The sequence below is a fragment of the Stenella coeruleoalba genome (assembly GCF_951394435.1).
Source record: "Stenella coeruleoalba genome assembly, chromosome: 11".
Classification (NCBI taxonomy): Eukaryota; Metazoa; Chordata; class Mammalia; order Artiodactyla; family Delphinidae; genus Stenella; species Stenella coeruleoalba.
Window position 1 is genome coordinate 24316104 of NC_137157.1, and position 26819 is coordinate 24342922.

General features: G+C 36.8%; 1 protein-coding gene across 2 annotated transcripts in view; it reads right to left on the reverse strand.

Annotated features, from left to right (window-relative positions):
- Window positions 1-26819, reverse strand: part of NEDD1 (NEDD1 gamma-tubulin ring complex targeting factor) — an 84539-nt gene that overhangs the window by 34559 nt on the left and 23161 nt on the right. Inside the window, exons 1-5 of one of the 2 annotated variants that reach the window (XM_079935998.1) lie at window positions 13307-13492; window positions 10931-11074; window positions 7967-8061; window positions 3843-3959; window positions 901-1041 (exon numbers count right to left, since the gene is read on the reverse strand). In XM_079935998.1, coding sequence (XP_079792124.1) covers window positions 901-1041; window positions 3843-3959; window positions 7967-8061; window positions 10931-11066 — 489 coding nt within the window. In that variant the 5' untranslated portion in view covers window positions 11067-11074; window positions 13307-13492. Of the gene's footprint in view, window positions 1-900; window positions 1042-3842; window positions 3960-7966; window positions 8062-10930; window positions 11075-13306; window positions 13493-26819 lie in introns of those variants that run through there. The other variant, XM_079935997.1, reaches the window with a different exon arrangement.

Below are 26819 nucleotides of genomic sequence, written 5' to 3' on the forward strand. Positions count from 1 at the left end.
AAATTTTCCTTAAACACTAAATACTATTCAAATAATGATTTTAATGCTTTTCAAAATTGAAGAGCTCCCATATTTTATCTAATAATACTTATGGCCAAAGTGATTACAATTAAAAAGATTAAAAGAAGTTTCACCTCATTGGAAATTCCTGTGGAGAATTTCATGGAAAGTTAGCCAAGAATTAGATTTCTTGAGAAACTGAATATATTCTTTTAAGAATTTTATAGACTAATTTTTATAAAGAAAAAAAATTCAATAATTGACTAATTTTCTTCTATAAAAATTTTCCCTAAATACTCGTATTAACCTGAAATACATAAATATGCTTTGATACTTTAACTATCACATACTTGAAACAAACAAACAAGAAAACTCAATTTACCCTGTGCCTAAATATTGGGTTAGCCAAAAAAGTTCGTTCAGTTTTAAGTAAAAATAAAAGACATTTTTCATTTTCACCAAGAACTTTATTGAACAATGGATTCATTAACCAAATGAACTTTTTGCCAACCCAATACAATTATTCCATGTCCACCAAACAGAGTATTTATGAACATAAGTATCTGTCTTGTAGCTGACATAGTTTAAGCTATGCAACACTTCTATAATGTCATAATTAATATCCATGTTTTGGGCTTAATCTATTAACAATTATCTGTATTGTTTATACATAGTTAAGTTCTAGGAGCATGTTCAGTGGCATGACCGAACTCAGGTAAGCACCGTCATCTAGTATGAATTAGCTTTTACATACTACCATTAAAGAATAGCTACCTAGGTTTGAGTGAGCTAAATGCAAATTTAAAATACTCAATTTTAAAAACTCAAATTCATTGTCTTATGTAAGGTAATTTAAAAATCTATCTTATCAACTTTATTTTGAATAAATCCATACTGTACCTGGTTACTACCATGGCCAAAAGGAGTACTAGATAAATTAGTGGTTACACTGTGCAAAATAATTTCACCACTGAGAGATCCAGAAGCAATGTAGCAGTCATTCCAATTATATGTTACACAAGTTACTTCATCTTTATGATCCTGAATGAAAGAAATGAAAGTAAATACAGTGCCACACAACCTTCAAACAGCATATTTCCACGGTTTTTTGTAAATTTCATGTTTTGTAACTATTATGTATTTGTCAATCTAATATATGCTTTAACATTTTCCCCAAAAAATTACTCAAGTGAGTAGTAAACTATCTGATTAACACCAAGTCTTTTCAGGGAACAAAGATTTATTTTTCATAACCATAATAATGGTCAGGCACCCTGAAACAAGAGACAAAAAGGAAAGGTAATTTTCTAAATGGCATTATGTCTACCTTAAAGAATTCACTTCCACTGACAAGTAACATTTATTGCAAGTTGATTATTATGAGAGTCCCTGCCCTTGAGAATATTACTGTTCAACTGAGAAGACAGGACATTTAAGTGAACATGCAAATGGCAGAATGAATGCTAAATGAGTGGCAGAGGCAAAGTGTCAGAGGAAAGAGAGTTATCACTGTGAACTGAGTTGACAGAGGAAGCTTTATGGAAGACAGAAAGCTTGAGTTCAACATTAAAAAAAGTAATAAGAGGTAAGTTAGGGGAGGAGAAAGAAAACTGACACTGCAAAATAGAAGAGAGCAAAAAACAAAAGCCCCAAAGCCAGAATGAGCAAAGCATGTTTGAGATTTGATGGCTGCTGCTTCCATCTGCTGAGTACCGACTAAGGCTGGGAGTTTTATATATTATTATTAATCTTTAGAACAATCATGGGAGGCAAGGCCATTTTCCCCATTTGATAGATGAGTTAACTAAGGTTAAGAAACTGTACAAGCTCACAGAACTGCCAGTGGTAGAGCCAGGATTCAATCCAGGTCATATTCCAAAGCTTATTTTCCTCTCATTATACTCGACTGTCTCCCAAATCCAAAGGGGAATCCACTTTGAGGAAATAAAACTGTTCAGTTTTAAACAAACTGAGTTCACAAGGACTATGTTTTCCAAAATTAAATTAGAGATATCTAGCCTAGGAGCATAGTGATCAGCATAGTTTTTAAGTTTGATGTCATACCTTAATAAGATAAACAAACCAACCTTTGTATCTTGTAATTAGATTAATGTAATATCAAGAATAGTAGCTATAATATTCCACTTATTTTACAACTTTTTCAAATGGTCCTTGAAGCATGCTGGGAAATGCCTTTACATTTTACTGCTTTTTTAAATCAAACAAATGTCATCCTGAGGAAAAGAATATCTGATAAGAAAGGAAAAAGGAGTGGACATATAGTGCATCATTCCCATTTGAGAAATTATAACGTGGGGTCCAATACAATTTCTATGACTTTGTAAAGAGGCAGGTGTGTCTTCCTGATTTCAACTGTGGAAAATAAGTCATTCAGCTGAGGATGGAAAAATGAGTAGAATTTTGCCATGTAAGGAGGGATGGGAATAAGTGATGCTCCTAAAACGTGTGACACTGTGTGACAAAATTGGCCACAGACTTCTAATCTCTTCTCAATTCTTTAAGATATTCTTTAGTCATACTAGGTATATCCCCCTAAACAGCTTTAATTCAATTATTTCATAATTTAAAATATTAAACAATGAATAGTATCTGAGTGTGCCTCTCATCTTTGCCCTTACTAGTTGCTTGACATTGAACAAGTTCTTTAACATCTCTGAGTCGGAGTTTCTCCATCTGTACTTAGGAATAATACTACCTGCTCTGCAGAGTTGTAGAATAGATAGAATAAATATGTTAAGCACAGTGGCTGGCATGTCAAAGAATTCAATAAAAGTTAAGTATTCTCATTATTGGCAACTTTTCAATTTTCCTGAAGACTCTTCAAAGTTTAGTTAATACTTAAAATAATGAACTTCCAAAAGTAATATTTTAAACAGCAATCATAAGATTATATTTCAACTTAGCTAAGAGAAAACCATTTTCTATATACTATTTCTCTAGTAAGAAGTAACTCAATGACATTAAGATATGTAATAAAATTATAATGATCTCTGGTATTTGCTTCAAAATACTCTGAAGGTCTGAAGATGAGAGAGTAGATGAGCACATAAATAAAACAATACTGGCCATGAGTTGATCATCACTGAAATCAGGTGATGAATACATGGATGATGAGTTAAAGGAAGTTCTTTCTCTGTGTATATAGGTATGTGTGTGTATAGATAAAAATATGTTTAAAATTTTGCATATTAAAACTTTTTTAAAAGACATAAAAATTAAAAATAATTTAATAAATGAACTTCCAAATATTAAAAAGACAGAAGTCCAAAAAAACAATTGCAACCAGGGGCTTTCATGATGATTATTTTCATTTTCTGAAACTGCAAAAAGCTAACTATTTAAAGAAACACTAACTGTAAGTTGTAAACCATTTTAGAAACATTTCATTACCGAGATGAAAATACATACATACAAACTGTAGCAGAGAACTAAGAAGCCATATCCCCAAATACTGTCATCCCAAAACCACTCTCATTATTTCAAAGTGCCTTAAAAAGATCTCTAATGACAACAAACCATATTTTTTTTTAAAATGAAGTAAGTGGTTCACTCACACGAGAGCAGACCAAAGTGAAAAAATAAGGAAAAAGTTTTAACCCCAGCAATATAGCAATATAGTAACATATGTGGAGGGAAAAATAAACCAAAAAAATTGTTTTTGGCTACACAGCATCTTTCTTTTCCCTAACAAATCTCACTTCAATTCTGAAGCAGCTTATTTTTATCATAAAAGCTCAAAATTAAAAGTTTGGTAACTATTACTAATAAACATTGTGGGATACCCATTTCTGTAAGGATTAAAAAAAAAAAAAGTTGCTTACCTTAAGAGATCGATGAACTCTTTTTGATTTTAAATCCCAAATATTAACAGTGTTATTTAGGCCTCCGCTTACCAAATACATTGATGTTGAATTTAAACTGACACATGTCTGCTTTTGCTATTAAAGAAAAAAAAAGTCACATTAACGTAACAGAGCCCAGAGCTGACTTTCAAGTCTCACCCAACACTTGGTAAGCACATGAAAAATATTTGTTGAGTTAAATGCTATAAACATGCCAATTCTTGTACTAAAGAGTCACCTCTCATTATCTGTCACATGGATTCAATAGTTTGCAAAGTGTTCAAAAAGGCTTTAAGGAAATCAACCAGATTCAAGATTCATGTTCTAGTCCACAGAAACGTGGTGACAGAGGAAGCTTAGGAAATACCAGCAAGTCTTGGGCTCCCATCAGGGCTTACTTGCCCTTAATATTTCCCTTTAATAAAACCTGGTCTTAGACTCCCACAGAATATCTCATATTAAAATCAACCCACAGCTCAGAAAATTCTTAAGGTAGAGGGAACTGTAAAGAATGCCTAGTTTAAAACCCTCATTTTACAGAAGGGCAAAGTTTTATAAAGAGGATAAGATACTAGTACAGTGTCACAGCAAATCTCCCCCTAATGGCCCAAGTCTCAAACATCATGTCATCAGAACCTAACTCTACACTCTCCCCCACCACTGTAAAGGTCCCATTCATCCAGTTCCTCAAGATAAAAGTCCAGAATTAACCTTGATTCCTTGTTCTCCCTCTGCCCAATCTATCAGTAAGTTCTCTAAACTCCAAGCCTAAAATCTATCCCACATGGGCCCCCCCTTTATCTACTGTCACTGCTAGCACCCTAATCCAAACCTTGACAAAACACAACAGCAGCCTCCTAACCGGCTGTCCTGCTTCCACTCCTGCTTCCTTACATCCCATGCTCCGTAAGTAGAGTGACCTTTAAGAAATGTAAATCAGATCATGTGTCTCTCATTTAAAAATCTTCAATGGCTTCCAATCACACCTAGAATAAATTCCGAACTCATCATTAACCTGGCTTTCAAAGCCCTATTCATCTGTCCCTTCTTACCTGGTCTCACCATTTTCCTCCTTATCCACTAATTCTCTAGCCACACTGACCATCTTCCATTCCGTAAACACTATATTTGCCTCAAGGCTTCTACACAGCTAGTCTTGCCTGGAAAGTTAATTTCCCTGAATCTTGGCTTGAATGGCTGCTTCTGGTCAATAGATATCAACTTAAATGCCACAACTTCAGGAGACCTCCCTTGGCCACTTAACATAACTTGCTATCTCAATATCTTATTTTAGCTCTCTGCATAACAACTTATCACTATACTCAGTATTCTGTTTACTAGTTTATTGTCTCTCAGCAGAATGTCAGTTTCCTTAGAGCAAAGACCATATCCATGTTCAATAAATATTTATAGAACAAACGGCTAAAGTACAGAGGTAACCAAGTTTTTCTCACAATGATTATCTATGAGTGTCATCTATCTGGTAGTACCATCAGTAACTATGCTACAAAGAGCACAGTATTGCATGTTTTTCTCTATTTAATTTTCAGATACACTGCATAGTTACATTAATTATTCTCACCTCCACCTGAATACCATGAGGGGAAAAAAGAGAAATGAATTCCAAAGGGGACATTTTGTGACTTAGTTAAAGGTTAAAAGGCAAACTATGCAGGTTTAGGCAAGTCATCTCACCTTTCCGAGCCTACATTTCTACATCTGAGAAACGAGAGATGAGGACCAGATCTACTGTTCTTGAGAGTCCTGCATCTTCAAAAACATCCTCTGCTCAAGAGAGCACCAGATTCTTAAAAGGGTACAGATAACCCCCTCTCCCTCCCCCAAGGCTTCTTCCAGCTCTGAAATTCTGACTGAGTCAAAATTATTAACACATACAAAAATATCAGGAGCACGTTCCATCAGTGTTTCAGTATGGTTGCTATAATTCTCTTGCAGGTCATTCTAGGAATTGACTTTAGTCTAAACAGACTAGTAAAAGTTAGAATCTGGTGATCATTGCAGATCAGGACAGTGTGCTAAGAGCTATAAAATAACCTTTAAAGAAAACAGAGAAGAAGGGCATCCATCAAAGATCAATATATTAGGATTCTAATCATCAAAAACCACTCAAATTATTCTTAAGGGCTCAGAACAAAACCTGTATTTATAGCTGCTTACCATAATGATAGAAGATCTTTTTATGTTAATAGATTATTAACGTAGCTAATGAACTTAAATAATTAATGGAAATTGAGTGCTTACTACAGAAATCCTGTACCCTAAGACACAAGCAATGGGTGGAATTTTAAAATCTGAAAATAACATCAGGTCAAATTTCTAGGCTATATAGTAGCCTATCGTATCCATTATAATACTGTTAAGACCAATATGTCTACTTTAAAGAGGTAAAATACAAAATCAAAGAAAATAAATATGAAACTTAATAAAGTTCCACCTTAAAAATAATGTTAAAATAAGTACGACAGAACCTTATTTTCCCAATGAGCAAAGGTCTAATATCTCAAATGGTACATAAGTAATAGGACTTGGATCCTATGAAGCAAAGGTTACCAACACACTAATATGTTATAAGAAATTACTAATAAAGACTAAAAAACCAATGGTTGTAAAATATGTTTTGTAAGTAAACCAAAGCAGATTTAAATTATAACTACAATGATCTCACTTGCATCAACCTGCATTCTGATATGACTTAACTGTGGGAAACAGAACTACAGCAACTAATGTAAAATATTCACAAAATCCTTAAAGTGGTGTCACACTTGTAAATATCATGTCATTTTTTATATTTTACACATTGACAACAACAAAAAACGGTCCCAAACTGGTTCTAAGGCAACGCATAAGTGTGTGTGTGTTTGTGTGTGTGTGTGTGTGTGTGTGTGTGTGTGTGTGTGCACGCATGTGTGTAGATAGATAAATAGTGGTAGAGGTGGAAATCTAAATTGTTTTGATGTTGATATTTAACTCACAAATGTTTGCTGCCCACCTTTGACATGATCTGAAGATCCAAAGATGACTAAGATGTTCCGCCTGTTCTTGAAGAGTACAGTTTGCCTTTATTGAGCAGCGACACTCTCTGCCTCAATTTCACTTACTGAGGTTGATAGGCAAACGTCATTCCTACCCTTAGCAGACATTCTCTCCACCCCAGTCTCTTAATATCTGTGGGCTGGAACTGATGCTGAGATCAATCCAACAGATACCTTTAGGAAAGGACTGATAGAAATCCTAAGTCCTTTTTACGTTAGATGAGCTTATATTCCAATGCTCTGCTGTGTTCTACTCCACTGTAATTGGAGTAGAACAATTATTAATCGGGCTGCCTTATCTACTCCAGTGTGTAAAATTATGACAATTCATAATGGTTTAGAGTCTGCTATGAAAACTATGAAATTTAAAAAAAGAACAAGCTACCAACTAACTACTTATTCCTTTTTATTTAGATCTTATTTAAAATGGAAATAGCTTTCAAGAAGTGTGTGATTGGAAATAAGAAAGCCAGCATTATCCTGAATCAGAGGGATTAACTTATAAAACTAAAGGGTAAGAACATATAGTGAGAGCTTCATTTAAATGCTCTGGGACCAAAGCTCTGGGACAAAGGCATTCTGTTGCAGGAGAGCTTGGGGAGACTCAGGCAGTACCATGTGGACAGAAGCTAAAGCAGAAGGCTACCATCAGATAAGGCTCTTTAGCTGATGGTCCTGAGCCCAATGTCAGCAAAGGTAGGGCTACATCATTAGGACTCTTTTGCTCAAATCAACTCAGTGACCGTGGTGGAACATCATCCTGAAAAACCACAGCAATACCAGAGAACCTCCCACAGAGGGGAAATGGAGAAAGTAACTGCCTAGTTGACGAAATGAAGTCCTTGATTGCTCCCCTAGTACCCAATATTATTTTACCTAAAGATGTCTCAGTAAGCACACTTATTTAACCTTTAAGTGTTACTCTATTATTTTAAGCTCAGGTTAAGAATAACGCTTTTAAACACCTTCATATTTAGTTGCCAGCACCATAATAAATAAGCAATTACAACCCAAGCAAAACAGATTTTTAAAAGTTAAAAAAACACTTACCCCTTCACCAAGCTCTAAAAGTGGAACAGGTTTACATTTGCAACTTGAAACAACTATTTTGTCACCACTGGAAGATGCTGTCACTAGAAAGTTATCTAAATGAAGAGTTACGGAGAATCGAACAATCCATGAGCAGCTCTAGCACTCGACCATCATTATAAGAATTGAGATGATAAAAGCAAGCACACTAAGCAACGAATATAGCTGATACATTAGCTTTCAAAACTGGCTCAGATTACTAATTACTAAGACTAATTCTCTTTACTACTACTGCAGGGAAGAACCATCCTTTCTGACTCTGCTATCACTTGAAAGCTATTTAACCCATGTGAAATACTACTCCATTTTCAAAGAGTAGGCCAGAAGGTCTAATTTTATCCTTCAAGAATGAGAGCATGATAAAAGCAACATCAGGGAAATATCAATCAACCTTTTCATCTATAAATACTGTTTAAGACAGCTATTTAGTAACGCAGTGCTTGATATCAATTTAAGCTAGGAAGCAAATATCCACATTAGTCTCCTATTTTTCTACTAAGAGATAAAGCCTGATATTTTCTCAGGATGGAATTTTTGTGATAGAGTGTTTTAATCTTAAATGTATTAAGAATATTACAGTATATGTAGCAAATATAAATAAGTGTGGTTACACAGCAACTATGTTATGAGAGTTTTGACTTTATTTCAATTCAATTAAATTCAAGTTATTTAAAATATAATTTTAAATTATTAAAATAAATAATTATTTAAAATTTAATTTAATAATTTAAAATTATAATTTCCTTATTTTACATAAATTATAAGTGGAATAATCAGTAAACACAAAACAATGTAAGTATTTTAAAACTAAAATGACTAAATACAATAATATAACCAAGACCAAGAATCTGATTTTGAGTCAAAACAAATTAAAATATCAGAAGTTTAAACCTATACTTTTAACAAGCAAGTCTTAACTGCATTACTTTTGGATGATTTACATAACATTCAGATATTTTGTGAACATACCATGGACTGTAATTTTATTATGATATATGATTCAAACAAAATCACTTCCACCTACCTAGATATTACAGCACTGAGAAAAATAAATCATTTCCCTTTCCTTGGCTTCTTCCTATGTTTATTGTTACTTTTCTCCTTAGAATATATTAAAGAAAGGACTGAGAGAAAACAATACAAGAGGGTACTCTAGTTACTCCTTTTATTTCTCAGGTAGTTTTAGAAATCATGAGAAAGTGAGGAATATTACCTAGAGAACCAAAAAAAAGAAAACTAATCTCCCTGGCACCTCACCATCAACGCTGTCCTTGGGATCCATGCTAAGTGGTCCCTAAATCTCTGAGTCTGGGAATTCCTTGGTCTTCAGTAACTAACCTCTATGGAAGGCATCAAAGCCTCAATAGGTATAAAACTATACAAAGGTTTTCAGTGCACATGTACTTGTACAACAAAACTATACAGAAATAAGACCAGTTTCCAAAAGTCATAGGACACCATCACATAGTTACATCAGTTTTGTTGATAGAGCATTAAGTGGTTTATCAGTAAATGTATCAACTCCTAATAAAATTCCTTGGAGGAAAAAAATAATAAATCTCATTAAGAACTGCTACTTTTATGCAGTGAGTAACAAGGAAAATTAAGCTCTAAACATAATAAAAATCTAATAGAAGGAACCTCACACATTTGTGACTCTTTTTAAAACATCTTACCCCACTCTACATCTAGAGTCCTTCAAAAATGCAGTCCCTTCACCATGAGTTTGATTAATAAAGCACCAAAGTTATTTATTTTGATACTTTAATACAAAATCAAGGAATGATGAAGAGGTAAATTTAATTCAATAAGAAAATTCATCATTTTTGTTATGTATTTGCAAGAATAGTTAGATTGAGCATGAAAACTTCTAATGTTTTTGTTCATGAATCATTCATATTTTAAAGCTTTGATATTTTTACTTTCATCAGGAAGCAGAATATTACTACTTTGATACTGATAAGATCAGACACGTTAAAGCTTAATCTGTTGTTTAAGAAATAGTGTATGCGTATGAGTTCCACAGGCGAATGATTATTTCTAGCATACCAAGTATACAGAACATTTTCATACAAAAGGTGGTAAGAATACTTTGTTTACAGCAGTGGTTCACAACCGAGGGTGATTCTGGCTCCCAGGTGACATCTAGCAATTCTGGAGATGATTTTTGGCTGTCACCACTGGGGCTACTGGCATCTGGTTGGTAGAGACCAGGAAGGCTTCTAAACATCCTACAATGCACAGGGCAGCCTCCATAACGAAGCATTATCTTGCCCAAAATGTCAATAGTGAGATACTGAGAAATCCCTATTTATGAGTTCATTTTATCCACATCTAGGAACTTATTAAGACAGGGAGGATGTCAATCAGAAACATAAAAACCTTAGGAAAGTTCAATCTAGATAATTTTCCTGTCTTTTTGGGAAACAAGACTATTTTCATCACAGATAGAAAGGAAGAGAAATACAGAGAATACATCAGTAAGATGGGAATGTTTGACTATTTTTATCTCTTCCCTCAACCTTTGCTTCTGCCTTCAAGTTCTGTCTTTAATTTCCCAACTACAAATATCCAAACACAGATACAAAACATCATTCCAGAACCTTTCAGAACTTTTCCCACCATTACCTACCTTATTCCATTTGATTCAATAACAAACTGTTAATAACAAAACTAATTCTATGATCTGCATCTAGTAGCTAACATATTTTTAATAGCAGTGCTTTTCAATGTAGTGAATTGCAAATAAGTTTTTAATGAAATTAACAGAGAATATCAGTGTGCATCATATGACATACTGTTTACTAAGTTCCTATTTCACAGCTATGCCAAATATATTTCTCATTATGGATCACATGCAAAAGTTTCATTGATACTGGTTATTTAACCTAACAAAAAGTGGTTGTTTAAAAAAGAAAAGGATACTATTGCTGCTCCAACACACTGAGCTGATTCCATGTGGTGATGTGTGTGGGTTGAACTTATCCACCAATGTCATAGATGAAGCATCCCATATTTTAACATCATCTCCCGATGAAGCAAATCTGAGGTTTTCCTGCATGACTGCACCTGCAAATAGTTTAAAACAACATATTTTAAAAACAATTAAGGATAGGTTTTAAAAACAAGAGTTAAGATGAGGCATCTTATCTAAAACAAGTGGCTCTACTCGTTCACTTTTGTCTCAGAGACTGTGCTCACCACAAAGTTTTTGGAGTGATCTCTCTAAAACATAAACCAGATCATATTCTCTTAGATGACCTTTCCAATGACTCTCCAGAACAATTACAATGAAATCCAACCTCCTTAGCGTGCCTTACACAAACTGGCCTGCTGTAACATTCCTACCTCTCTTTCCCAGGGCCACCAAACTCACTGGCCTTCTTTCTCACCTCCGAGTCTTTCTGTTTGCAGCCCCATCTGCCTGGAATGGTCTTTCCCGATTTCCCAAGGTCATCTCCTTCACATCATTCCAGTCTCAGCTCATGTTTCTTCCTCAGAAAGGCCTTCCCTGACCACCATGGCTAAAGCTGCTCCACACCAGTTGTCCTATATCCCATTACCCTGTTTCATTCTTTATGGCCCTTCCTGCTATCTGCAGTCTTACTCTCATGTCTGACTCCCCTTGACTTGAACAAAATAAAGATCCTTAGAACAGGGATTTCATCTTGTTTACTACCAGTCTTGAAACATTCCTGGCACACAGCTGGTACTCAACAAATAACTGCTGGATAGGTAACTTCCTTACCTTTTAAAAAATTTATGATAAACTGTAGTACTCCTGCAGGTCAGAATCCCGCCATGGCAGGCTTTCCAAATAAGTCTAAAATTAGCAAATACAGCCTAAGAAGATGTCACTAAGTCCCTATACCAACACACAGTCTACAATGCCTTCGCTTGTATTATCTGTTCACAGTATACAGTTCAAACACAGAATTCTGACAAAGTGATTTCATAAACCAAGGCAGTCTAGAAGACAAAAGGCAAGTAATAATGCATGATGGGTAAGAAAAAAATGCTGAGAAATACCTGGGAGAAAGGGGAAGGGAAGGGATGGGGGCCTAGAAATATACCCTTCACACCTTCCTGGTGTGGACAGTGCAAGAGTGCAGCAGCGCATAAGTGATATTACAGACAGGTTCCCAAGTCATCAACAAAACATCACAATTATGAGGAGCAGACTCTATTTCAGAGGACAACCTAAAGGCCTAACAAGTTACAGGGCCCTTTCATTCTCCAGAGACAAAATTTTCAATGTGTTTATAAAGAAGCTAAAACTTTTGTTAACTAGAAAAGCCACCTATGTGATTCACTATGCTCCATTCATCAGATAAATACAGTTCTACTAAGAGCCGTTAGTCATCTGCTGAAATGTAGACATAGTGTTTGGATTCGGTGCCTTAACAGGTGGTAACATGTGCCCTTTCGGATCCCTACTCAACAACAATGAAGTGCTGAAAGGCATCTGTAAACCCAGTAAAAACCACTGAAAGATATCTTTACTATAATCTTAGACCATGCCTGTTGAGCGGCGTGATGTAGCGGAAAGATCCCTTTAGACCTGGCTCAGATGATCTGCCCCAGAGTTAGGTGACAGTCACTTTGGCCAAGTCATCCAACGTCGGTCTCCTCCTCTCAAAGTGGAGCGGGAAAGGGCCCACCAACCTCAGTCTTCCGAGAACTGAGCACATTTTAAGGGCGCGGCATCATATCAGCCTGAGAAAGAGGCTCCCATCAAAACTGAGCTGTCAGGACACAAGGCGGTAGCACCGTCAGCCCCGGATTCGGGGAGCGCGGCTACAAAAAACAATTCCACTACGACTTAGCTTAAACAAAAGTTCTACAAGTTTCAGTAAAAACCCAAAATGCATTTTACTTGCAGGAGTCTTGCTCAACTGGGGTTACCTCGTAAAATGCATTTGAGCGCCTGCTAAACGAGTTGGATTTGAGCGGTTTACAAAAAGAGAACGGGACTGTGGACAAGCGGCAAACTTTCCGGAGGCAGCGCAGCCCCTAGAGCCGCCACCGACCTACCCCAGTTGCCCCGGGCCACCTCTCAGGCCCGACCGGAGCCCGTCGCAGGGGGAGGTGCGCGACCCCGGCCCGCATCTCCCTGGCACTTCCGCGCCAAAAGCGCCGCCGCACCCCTGCCCGGTAACCGTCCGGAGCGCCAGGCCGGCCGGAGCCCCGGGACCCCAGGGGCCTCCGACCCGCCCCCTGAGCTGACCGGAGAGCGGGCACCAGTAGTGGGCAAGTACTCGGCAGGCGTCGGCCCCCACCCCGGACCCTCCGGAACCTCACCTCTCAGCCGCCGTACACCGGGGGCCCCGGCGCGGCCCTCTCCGGCGCTGGGCTTCCGGCTCCCGCCTGGACTGTTAAACTTCGGCGGCCGGAAGTCCCGCCCCCGGATGGCGTCACCGGGAGAGGCGCTACCGCAAGCGATGGTTCGGGTTGGTGGCCGGGGGCAGGGCCAGGGCCAGGGGCGGTGCTGGGCCTGGTGGGGGTCCTGGTCCTAGTGCCTGGGACGGATCTGCGGGCCTGGGCGGCTCCCTCCACACCCCACCGATGGCGCTAGGGCCAGAGGCTGCTGCCCTTTTGTCATCCATTTGTTCGTTGGCTTCCTACTGTGTGCCAGGCACTCTGCTAAACTCTGGGTGCACAGTGCTGAGTCTAGCCTGGGAATACAGGGGTACGGTCAACGCTCGTGGTCCCTGGCCTGGTGGAGCTACAGTCCAGTATTAGGGGCAGACGTTAATAAATACATACTTAAATGAAAATCAAAAACTCTGAGAGTTGCCTCAGATGAAAGGTACAAAATGTATGAAAGGGAAATGAACATGGATGTGGGTTTGGGAATGTCTTCCCTGAAGAGGAAACCATGGACAGCCGATAATACCCGATGCAATTTACAAACCAGGAGACATGCTAGGAAAAGCTAAGAAATAACAGAAAGCCTAAGTGTCTGAGTTATCCGACTTCAAAACCTATGATCTTTTTTCCAAATCATGCTGCAGGGTCAGGAACATCGAACACCATCTGGTTGGGAATTCTTCTGAAAGAGATGCTTCTCAGAGTGGGAAAAGGAGTAGGTGACTTGAGCTTTCATATTCCCCTTCTAACAGGGCTTTTTTTTTTTTTTTTAATAAGCTCTGCTGAGAATCCTTTTAAAAAATATAGGGCATTTCTTCTGTAAACAGTGTAATTATTCTTTCAGCACAAGTACATACTTGGAGTGTGTTTCTGAACTAGGTATGTAAGCCCCGGTTATTTGCAACAATATTGCAAATAACCGGAAAACTCGAATAAATGCAGAGAAGAAATTTTTTCAGAGCAGAAATTGAAGCCCTAGACAAGCTATAAAGATGGATGGGGAGCCTCAAAACAAAGACAGCAAGCAGCAACCGCCTTAATTGTAGTTTACAGTTCTTGAGGTTATTAAATACATGTTGGCAGGGGTGGGGACCAAAAAGTTTGGGAAATAAGAAAATAGAGTAGGAGTAGGGGCAGGAGGAATAAGGGCAAATAGGAGAAAGAAAAGACAATTAACTAAATCTCTGAAAATTTGAAGTCAGGAAAGTGGAAACTAGAATATATGAATATGTGATATAGCAATATATCATATTATATATTATACAATGACATAAAAATATTTATGGAACAGATACTTTGCTAAGCACTATATGTGTGTGTAGATATGTATATGAAGTATATATATATACTATATATATGTAATTTTATGTTTGTAAAACACATGTACTATTATATGTCCCCATTTTACATATGAAGAAACAGAGGTTAAGTAACTTGCCCAAGGTCACACAGTTAAGTAATGGTGGACAGCAATTAAACCTAGAATTGTAAGACTACAAAAACTGTGCTCTTAACCATTATGCTATATTGTCAAGAGCATAAAGGGCAAAATGTTAACCTCTGCTGCTTTCTCGCTGCTGGTCCTACAGCCTCATCACCTGACATGGTTGTGGAATGGTCCTGCCATTCTTGTTCCTACCTCTGTGTCTATCTATGCACATAGGGTTTCCTAGTTCTGTATAATACAGTCTACAAGTAATAGAAGCCAAATGTTGGAGACCTCACTGATACATGAATTATATAAACATATGCAGCTTTCCAAAAGTAGACATCAAGACAAGGAATATTCCTAGGGACAAAGAGGGATATTTCATAACAATAAAAAGGTCAGCAAAACCAGAAGCCATATTAATTATAAATAATATGTGACCAATAACATAAGTTCAAAGTATATGAAGAATAAGTGTCAGGGACTTCCCTGGTGGTCCAGTGGTTAAAACTCCACGCTCCCAACGCAGAGGTCCCAGGTTCAATCGCTGGTCAGGGAACTAGATTCCACATGCTGCAACTAAGAGCCTGCATGCCGCAACGAAAAGATCCCACATGCCTCAATTAAAGATCCTGTATGCCACAACTAAGACCCAGCACAGCCAAATAAATAATTTTTTTAAAAAAAGAATAAATGTCAGAACTAAAGGGGGAAAAAAGAACGTGCATAATCCTAATCACTGTTGGAGACTAACAGAATTAGCTCAGTAATTGATAGAACATCCAGATAAGAAAAAAAAAAATCAGTAAAAATGTGGAAGATCTGAACACAATCAACTACAGTATTTTAACTGACATTTATAGAACACTGTACCCAACCTCTGCAGGATAAATATTCTTTTCAAATACACATGGAACATTTACAAAGATAGACTATATGCTGCCATGAAACAAGTCTCAATACATTTTAAAAGAATAAATCATACAGTGTATGTTCTCTGATCACAATAGAATTAATAGAAATAGAAAACAGTAAAGCATGTAGAAAAGCCCCAAACATCTGGAAAATTAAACAACTTTGCTTGTTTACAATGCATAGGTCAAAGAAGAAATCAAATCACAAATAAATTAGAAAATATTCAAACTGATAATCAGTAAAATGCAACATATAAAACTTTATGGAATTCAGCTAAACAATGCCTATAGAAAAATATATAAGTTTAAATACCTATATTATGAAAAAAAAAGATCCAACATCAATAATCTATGCTCTCTCTTAAGGAATCTAGAAAAAGAAGAGCACTTTTTTTTAAAGTAAAGATTAGAGAACAATGAAAATGAAAACAGATGGACAGCACAGAAAAATCAATGAAACAAGAATCTGATTCTTTGAAATTATTAATGAAACTTATAAAGCTCTAGATAGACTTATCAAGAAGAAAGAGAAAACACAAATTACCAGTATGAGGATTGAAAGAGAGTCTGTCAATACAGAACCAAAAGACATTTAAAAAGATAATAAGGGAATAGTATGAACAACTTTATGCCAATAAATTTCATAACAAATAAAATGGACAAATATCTTGAAAGACACAAATATTAATACTGACACAAGAAGAAATAGATAATGAGTAGTCCTATATGTATTACAGAAATTAAAGTTGTAATTAGAAAACTCTCCAACAAAGGAAACTCCAGGATCAGAGGGCTTCACTGTTGAATTCTATCAAACATGTAAGGAAGGAATAATACCAACCCAATGCAAATTTTTTCAAAAACAGAAGAGAAAGGAATATCCCTTAAACTCATTTTTTTTAAAGACAGTATTACTCTGATGCTAAAACCAGACAAAGACATTACATAAAATAATAGACTCAAATCCCTCATACATAGAGACACAAATTGTATATACACATATAAATGTGAGTTAAACCCAGTAACATATAAAAAGGATTGTTACACATCATGACCAGGTAAGGTTTATTTCAGAAATGCAAGGTTGGTTTAACACTCAAAACCAGTTAACATAATTCGCCATATTAACAAAATAAAGGAGAATCGCATTATAATTATGCCAATAGATAAAGCAAAAGCATTTTTTAAAATTCAGCATCCATTCACAATTATCAGCTCTCTAGGAAAAAAAGAGAGGAAACATCCTCAACTGGTTCAAGAACATTTATGGAAGGCCCACAGTTAGCACCATACTTAATGGCAAAACACTGAATGCCTTTCTCCTAAGACTGAGAGCAATACAAAGATGCCCTGTCTTACTGCTATTCAACGTTCTACTAGAAGCCGTAGCCAGTGCAAAAAGTCAAAAAAAAAAAAAAAAAAAAAAAGGAAAAGAAAAGAAAAAGCACACAAAATAGAAAGGAAGAAGTAGAACTCTATTTGCAGACAATATGATTGTGTACTAGAAAATCATAAGGCAAACAGGAAAATGACCCTAGAACTCAATAAGTGAATTTAGCAAGGCTTATGCAAAGTCAATATACAAAAATAGAGTAGTATTTCTATATACTAGAAATAAACAATTGGAAAATGAAATAAAAATTTCATTTTCAGTAGCATTCAAAAGGATGAAATATTTACAATTAGTTTAATACAATATATGCAATAGCTATACATTGAAAACTATAAAACATTGTTGAGAGAAGCTAAAGACCTAGATAGAGAGCTATATCATATTAATGAGATGGAAAACAATATTGCTAGAATGTCAGTTTTTCCAGATTAATCTATATGTTCAACTTAATCTCCATGAAATTCCAGCAGGTTTATTTTTTGTGTGTGAAAATTGACAGGCTAATTCAAAATTTTATTTTGGAATGTGAATGACCTAGCCAAAACACTTTTTTTTTAAAGGCAAAGTCAGGGGGCCTACCCTGATACCAATCCACATTTAATGCCAACTAATCCATAGTAACAAAAAGCAGTGCAGCACCTGCCTTGGTGGAAGGAGGAATGGACTGTAAGGAGGCAAGGAAACAACTGGTGGTGATGCAATTGGAATTGTTCTTTGTTTTGATTGTTGTGGTGGTTTCAAGGTAGTTTCGATATCTCTGTCAAAATTCATAAAAGGGTATATTTTAAATGATGAAGTTTATTTTTTGTATACTAAACATCAATAGATTTTATTAAAAAATATCTCAGGGACTAACTGCTCCTGATTATTAAAAAATAAAGTGATATCCTCAACTTATAAATAAAACACAAAATTAATTCTTTTTAAAAAACACACCACAGACTTCCCTGACGGTCCAGTGGTTAAGACTCCATGCTTCCAATGCAGAGGGTGTGGGTTCTATCCCTGGTTGGGGAACTAAGATCCTACATGCTACGTGGAATGGCGAAAAACTAAAAAAAAAAATTAAAATAAAAAAAATTAAAAACACACCATAATAGTACATAATTGTCAAATTACAGAACATTGGCTTGACAGATTTTTTAAAATATTTATTTATTTGTTTGTTTGTTTATTTATTTAGGCTGTGCCGGGTTTTAGTTGCAGCACACAAGATCTTCCTTGTGGCATGTGGGATCTTTAGTTGCAGCATGCAGAATCTTTTTAGTTGCAGCATGAGGGCTCTTAGCTGTGGCATGCAGCCTTCTTAGTTGCAGCATGCGAACTCTTAGTTGCAGTATGCAAACTCTTAGTTGTGGCATGCGTGCGGGATCTAGTTCCCTGAACACGGATTGAACCCAGGACCCCCGCATTGGGAGTGTGGAGTCTAACCCACTGGTCCACCAGGTAAGTCCTGAGAGATTTTAAACATTCCCCAAGATGAAGGAAAAAAGAAAAAAGATGTTACTAAACAAGTTTCAAGAACCAGAATACCCCTATCCCTGGGGCCGTTTGTTAAAAACGAATAATAAGAGGATTAAAAATTTTTTTTAATTTTTTAAATTTTAAAAAATAAAAAAACCAAAATAGATTCCATGTTCTAAATAGTAACACTAGAATTTACAAAACAATTAATGATGCCTTCATGATTCTGAGCAAAATGGTTATTGTATTTAATATTATCTAGCCATATTATCATTCAAGTGTCAGGGAGGAATAAAAACATTTTCAGACATGTAAAGTCCCAACAAATTTACTTCCCATGCACCCTTTCAGGAAGTTACTTGAGGAGGTGTTCCACCAAAACAAAGGAATGAGCTGAAAGAGGAAGACAGGGCATCCAGTCTGAGAAAGGTAAATGGAACCCCTAGGATGTCAGCAAAGGAAAAATCCCAGGATTACTGTTGGGCACTGGAACAAAAGAGCAACCAGTCCAGATGGCAGGTCAAAAGGCTCAACGAATGCTATTGTCAAAAAACAAAAATACATGCACACACACCCACACACACCCACATCTGACATGTTTAATTTTATTAGGAAGAGATTTACAGAACTGGAGGAGAGGAGGTAAGGGACTTAATTCATGATCGAGTACACAGAAAACTAGAAAACCAATCAACTGACCAGCCAATAACAGAAAGCTAACACTAGGGGAAAAAAAAGTTGTGCAAGAAAGTAAAAATGGAAATAGAAACCACAATATACCACATAACTCTGCTATGAATATTTACGTAGTCATAAAAAAGTGAACATAGAATGTTAATTTAACCAAAATTATGATACAGCTATATTGGGTATCAACTCAATATGGATGGGAAGTGTGCATCTGTGTGTAGTAGGAGTGGAGGAGGGTGCTGTGAAAACTGATTCCTTATATTTTATGGTAGAAAGTTAATAGGTAAAGCCTAAAATTGAAAGAAAAACTGTGCATTAGCTTATTATTCAGGGAGATGGAGATAAATACCAAAAGACACAGCAAAAGAGTTAAAAGGGTGACCTCTAGAGAAGTAGTAACTGGCTGTTTGTAGAGAGGCGCAAGGGACTGCTTTTTTTTTTTTTAAAGCCTTATGGTTCTATGTACTTCTGTTTAACTTAGTCCAATGTGTCTCATTTGTTTTTAAGTAAACTAAATTCTAAAAGAAAAAAAATTTAATGCGATATTGACCCATTCATATTTTAAAGCATGAAGATTTACAAAGGACAGAGCAGCCAGATCATATGTTTCATAGTGGTTTTCAGAAGTCACGTTCAAAAAGTCACCTCGTTTGTCATTATTGTTCTGTCAACATACATTTGTGGGCCCTAGCAAACTGTGCTGTGTATTTCAGTCACCAAGGTGAACAACATACCTACCCTGGAGAAGCTCAGGTTATAGCAAAGTAACAAATTCTAGTGATACAAAGTGACATGACTGTCCAAGTCATGATGAAGGAAGGAATTAGTACTGTCTAAGGGGCTAGAGATGGTTGCAAAAGGAAGCAGATGACATATAGTACTTAAGAATTTAAGGTTTTCAGGGATTGGTAGGGGGTGCTATTATGTGAGCATCTGTATTCCTTTCCCTTCTACCCCTCCCTTACAACTTCCACCACCCACTCCTTTGGGACCCTTCTGCCCCCCAAGGTTTTCCTTACACACCCTTCCGTTGAACTTTCCCATGCCTCCCTTTGTTACTTCAATCAGGTTTATGCTCAAATATCACCTCTTCAAAGATGCTTTTCTCTGGACTATCTTATTTTAAATATCCCCAACACCTGGTCATGCTCTGTCTTCTCACCCGAATTGTATTTGTCCTCAACATACCTACCTGACATTTTACCATAGTATACATTTATTTAGTTGTTGTTTGGTTTCTTTAGTCTCTTTTCTGGAGCGAAAGTGCCACAAAAATAGAACTTTGTTCTGTTTTTTTTGCCACTACATTCCCAATGCTTAGAACAGTACCTGGAATATAGTAGGCACTCAACACCTATTTGTTGAATGAGTAAATGGGTGAAGAATGAATGTTTCCGGTCTACACCTCTCACCTGAGTGCAGACACAAATACTCAACAGCTACCATCTTTACCAAATCACACAACTAGCTCCCTGCCAAACCATTCCCTCTGCATAGCTCCTTACAGCATCCCAAGGGCTCAAACCAGCCATTTGCAAGTCAATTCTAATATTCTCCTTTTCCCCCTTCCCACAAACATCCAAATAAGTAATCACTAAACCTAGTCTGTTTTCCTGATGGCTGTCTCTAGAGTCTGTCCACTTCTCCCCATCCCCACTGCTGTTTTCTTCATTTAGATCATCCTTGACTCTTGATTGTTGAAACAGTCTCCTCCTAATCTGCTTTCCTGGTTCCAGTCTTTTATCCCTTCAACTATCCTCCAAACTTTTATCATGATGCTTTTCATAAAATGCAAATCTGATCACATGACTACGCTACTTAAAACCTAGGCCCTTAGAATAAAGTCTAAACTCCTTTGCATGGCCCCTTAAGCCCTTCACCACTGCCTCATGCTGATGTCTCCAGCTTGTCTCTGGCTATCCGTCCAGCCTTACTGATCAGATATGCTATGTACCACTTGTCCAGCCTTTGCTCTGGGAGAGGGCCTGTTAAAACACGTCCTTCTGCCTCTCTCCAATTTGATCAGGTGGCAGGGACTGAGAAACTGTCCTTCCCTGCTGGGTTCTGCCACAGCATCCTGGGCCTACCCTGGGCCTACCCCCATGTGTCCACTCATTGGCCCCCTGCACTTGACACAAGCTCAGGAGCACAGGGCCTGCATAGGAAAAAGATGCCTTTGTGTTCCCAGTTCCTAGCATGATGACTGACACAAAGGAGATGCTTAATAAACGTTGAATGAATGAAGGAATGAATGCATAAATCTGTTTTTCAGAACCTGTTTTTAAAATTTAGCCGTAAAGTGGAAAATGGACTGCCGGTAGGGAGTCTGAAAGCACGCTGACTAGTTAAGAGTTAATTGACATATCTCAGACAAGATGAAGGGGACCTGGACTCAGGCAGAATCAATGGGAATGGAAATAAGGAGTCAGAATCAAGAGACTTTTGCTTCTAAAAAAACAAAAGGTATTCTATGAGCAAATGCAATTGATTGAGCACAGTGTACTTTCTGAAGGATGGCTCTAGTGTTTTAAATTTAGACAAAGGCCTGGAAAGCCAGCCATACCCTGTTAGAAGCAATCAATCAACAAACTTCATGAAAGTGAGAAGAGGTGATTGAAGTAGACAAAGAGGTTAGCAAGGCACACAGAGTCTCTGATACAGAAATAAAGAGAGTGTTTTAACTGCTGAAGAATCAAGAGACTGACAAGGAGAGTGAAGATTTCAATGCAGAGGATGTAATAACTGGAAAAATTTGCTTCCGCCCTTAATATAGTAATAAAATTTGCAGACAGCTTACAATACCATACTGACTAAGAAGTTATGCATTATACAAGCTGCCTTCCATTTTGATGAGAGGGGTATAAAAGCAAGCAAGCATATTTCTGGGATTTATTGGGGGGAAATAACTAATTTCCAGGGCATGTCATAAGATCAGTGCAGCCTCATTCACTGACCCTTGACATATCCAGAGCCATAACATGAAGGCAACACTTAGGATATTCCTAAAACATGGAAAGATTCTGTTATGATATCTGTGCTATTAGCCAAAGAGTGGAAAAGGGAAAGGAACGGATATTTCCTAGGCACCTACTACGTGTAGGACACCATGGTTTACCACCTTTACTTTTAAAAAATAAACATAAGTTACTATGCTGTCATAACTGACTTTGGGAAATTCTTTTTGGAGATTGTTTTGTTCAAAAACAATGAAAACCTGTAAATACATTTTTTTCTAAATAGGTAATGAATACATGTTGTTAAAAAGTTGGTAAATGAGTACAAAAAGGTAGAGTTAAAAATAAATCTCCTATCTCTGATACTGAGACACAATTACTTCTCTTTAGGACAATAACTAAAAATAATTAGTTATGCATCCTTCCAAGAATATTCTATGCATATGTACAATTTTACATAATTTATTCAAAATTTGTTCAATACACACTGAACACAAACAGCTTACTATACATCTGTTCTGTGCTTTATTTTTTTTTCACTTAATATATATTGGAGAGTTACCATCTTGGTACAAATTAGTCTCGCTCCTTTTTCTGGTCACATAACATTCCACTCTGTGAGTGTATCATGTGTTATTTAGTGAAGCCTCTGTTAGTGAATATTAAGGATGTTTCCAGGTATTCTTTATACATACATAATCTCTCATACATGCAAATAGAACAGTGTATGTTGTCACTGTTCATATGTGAACAACATACATAATTTTAAATGTTCTGGCAATCATACTAAAAAAAGTAAAAGAGACAAGTAAAATTGTTCTTACTAATGTATTATATTTAACACATTATATCCCAAATATCATTTCAACATGTAAGTCATTATAAAAAATATATAATGAGATATTTTACATTCTTTTGCTTGCTGTAAGTCTTTGGCATTCAGTGTGTATTTTATGCATAATGTATATCTCAATTCAGATGAGCCACACTGCAGGTGCTCAGTAATCAGATGTGGCCACTGGATGCTATATTGGACAGCACAGGTATATACATTCCTAGAAGTAGAATTGCTCAGAAGAGTATGTGCTTAAATTTTATGGTCATTGCCAAATTGCCTTTCAGAGAAGTTGTACCTGTATACATTCCCCTCAGGTGAAAAATAGTATATCACTGAGTTTTAATTTGCATTTACTTTATTACATATGAGGTTGAGCATCTTTTTATACGTTTAAAAGCTATTTATATTTCATTTTCTGTGGATAATTTTTATTTCCTTTGTCCATATTCTTTTCTACTGGATTGGTCTTTTTCCCCACAGATATGAGAGAATGAAAATAATCCCTTTATGTGTTATAAATGTTGCAGTTTACCCTCTTTGGCTTTGGTTATGGTATTATTTTGCCATGCAAAAATGTTTACATTTTATGCAATTGAAATATCAATCTTTATAGCTTCTGAATTTTATCATGCTTATAGAAGTCTTCCTTTCTCTAAGATTATTTTTAAAATCTTTTCCATAACCTCTTCTAATCCTCATAATAAATTTATGAAACGTGTCATTACTTCCACTTTACAGATGAGAGGATGGATGATTAGAGAAATATTAAATAAATTGCTTAAAGACACCCAGCTAAAAAACAACAGAGCTAGGATTCAAATCCAGTCTATCTCTAAAGACTATGCTTGCTCTTTTGACTAGACTGTTACGTTCAAAGTAATCTGTTTTAGGTGTCTTACTATTGTCCACTTCTTTTAATCCTAGTGCTATATTAAAAATACCATTATTATCAATAACTAGAACATTGCATTAATCTAACCCCATATTCCCACAAAATTCCAGATAAACAGAAACTAGCAATTTCAATCTTAGGGGAAAGAAACCAAGGATAATCAACTGGAATGCAGGAATCAGGGGAGGCTAGTCCATGGGGATGATGACATCTGATCATTGCCATAAAGGCAAGATAGAAATTGGTCATGGAGAGAAAACAAAAATATAAGAATTCACTGAGATTGAACAGACAATATTCAGGAGTTCACTTTTGGGGACTGAAAGGGAGAACAAATAACAAACTTCAGTGAGACTGCAAAGAGCCTTGAGTTCCAGACCAAAGGGCTTGGACATTTTTATACCAGCAGTTTGAGTCACTGATAGATTTTGGAAAAGGTACTGACATGATGGGAATTATACTTCAAAAAGGTTAATCTGGCTGGATGTGTAAGAGCTACTGGAGAGAGAGCTGAGGGGAGAGTGAGAAAGAGGAGAAAGGAGAAGATCATTAGGGTCCTGGAGAGGAAAATCAACCTATCTCATTATTGGATTACATGATCGTGCTGTATTCCTCTAACTTACCCTTTTCACCAAATTTCACTCCAAATGACAACTTGGGTTGTTTTCAGAATTCTAATGTGTCCTTAAAAGACACGGGTTTTTACCCCTTCAAGCTCAGAGGCAAATTCAAAAGAGAACTTTCAAAAATGTCTTGTGCAGTAACATCACTGCTAGGATAATTGTACAGACTCCCAAAGTGAACACCTTGAAAAACTTCCCAGTGTTTTTATTTAAAAAAAATAAGTCACTTTATAATTTTATCTCATACCAAAACCAAATTTCAATTACCATAAGGGAGAAAAAAGTCTTCCTTTTTTATGTGTGACTTTTAGGGAATACATACATCTTAATCCATATGTTTAGTTAATAGGCAAGCCTCTTCAAAATGAAGACTAGTCTATGGGCACTCATCTTAGTTTTTTTATCAGTATCTGTGACAGCTGAGTCTAAAAGGCTGACTGAGTTTCAACTGCAAACTGGCTTCTACCAGCATCATTCAACAGATTGTAGACATCTGTTATTTCTGCTCACCCTCCATTCCTACCCTAGATTCTGGGAACAGCACCTTTTCCTCTTCCTTCTTTTGGATCTATTCCTACATCCTCAAATCATGTGATTCTGGTGGTATCACCATTCACGATACCTGCTGCCTGGCTTAAGAGTGGGCTCGTGACCCTGGCTGGCCTGACCAATCAGAGTCCTTCCCAGCAAGCTGTGTATTCTGAAGTGGGGAAAGAGATGTTTCCTCTTTCCTCTGGATTTACAAGGCTGAGAAAATATGAGCCCAGAGCCACCTACAGTTTGTCTCCCTCCATGGACAGGAAGTCTGTCAGTAGTAGAAGAGAACAAGACCAGAACAGAGGACAGATGTGTAAATGAGGGGTTATGCGTAGAGATGGGGAGAAAATGATACTATTATTATTTAAGACTCTGGATCTTCCCTTCTCCCCATTAACATGAACCAATAAATTGCTTAAGCTGATTTGAGTTTCTAGTACTTGCGATCAAAAGAGACATAATTGCTGCTCTTACACATTAGTTCCAATATATTCAATCTGACTTAGTCTTTACCTCATTCAATCCCTTTGAAGCCCGTGTTCATTAGCTCTGTTCTCTTTCTTACTCTATTCTCTTAGCTTTTTTCCCACCTCTCTGGCCCCTCCATCTTGGTCTCCTTCTGCACTGTGCCCTCTGGGTTTTCACACTCTGCCTTTCTTCCTGTGAGACAGCATTAAAACCCATGGCTTCAAAAACCATTCGTACTCTATTTATTGTATATCAGACATCCCACAAAGACCTCACACCCAAAGGGAATGCAGAATGCCTATTGTTTTTGATACCAAACCTGTTCCTTCTCCTACTATCTTCTGCATCTCAACCAGTTAACTCATCACCCATCCAGAAGACCAAACCATAATCCCAAGAATCATTGTTAGAGTCCTCCTCCCCTATCTTCTCATTCCCTCCATATTCTATCAATCATTAGATCATATAGATTTCACTTTCTAAGTATCCTTCAAATTAGTGTCTACTTTTTACCTTAACATTCCCCTACCTTAGTTCAAACTATCTAGTCTGGGATGTTACTGTTACCTCCCAGTGAGTCATCTTGCCTCCAGATCTGTTTCTTTATAATGTATGTTCCCTACTATTGCCAGGGCATCTTCCTACAAAGTAAATATGATCATTTCACTCCTTTCCTGAACATGCTTCAGGGAATGACTCCCATAGCTTTTAGGATAAAGTTCTAACTCCTTAGCTCAGTACACATAGACATTTGTCAGTCACCAAATGTTTATTAAACACTTACCATGTCCCAAGTGCTATGGTAGATGCTGTAGTTGCAGAAAACAAAACAAAAACATGGTTTCTGCGTAAAACAGCTACTAGTCTTGCTTATGTTTTGCAAATAGGCTTAAAGTTCTTCAGAGCTACTAGTCTTGCTTATGTTTTGCAAATAGGCTTAAAGTTCTTCGGAGAAAGTCACCAAAAAATGTGATGGAAATTTACAACACAAATGCTGTGATTCAAGCTTTCTTCACTTTTTTCTAATTCCATGAAAAAACATCAAATACATGATCCAAGAGACCTCCACCTGGGTTATTTGCCTACTACAGACCCACTCTTACTTTAAGCCATTTTGTTTGAACTGTGATAAGGCCCTTCTAGAAAAGATTAAAGGAAGATTCAGCCCAAAGAGTGACTTTTTACGTTTCTTATACCTACTGATAGATATTAGCACTCAAAGGGACTTGAACACCACAGCCT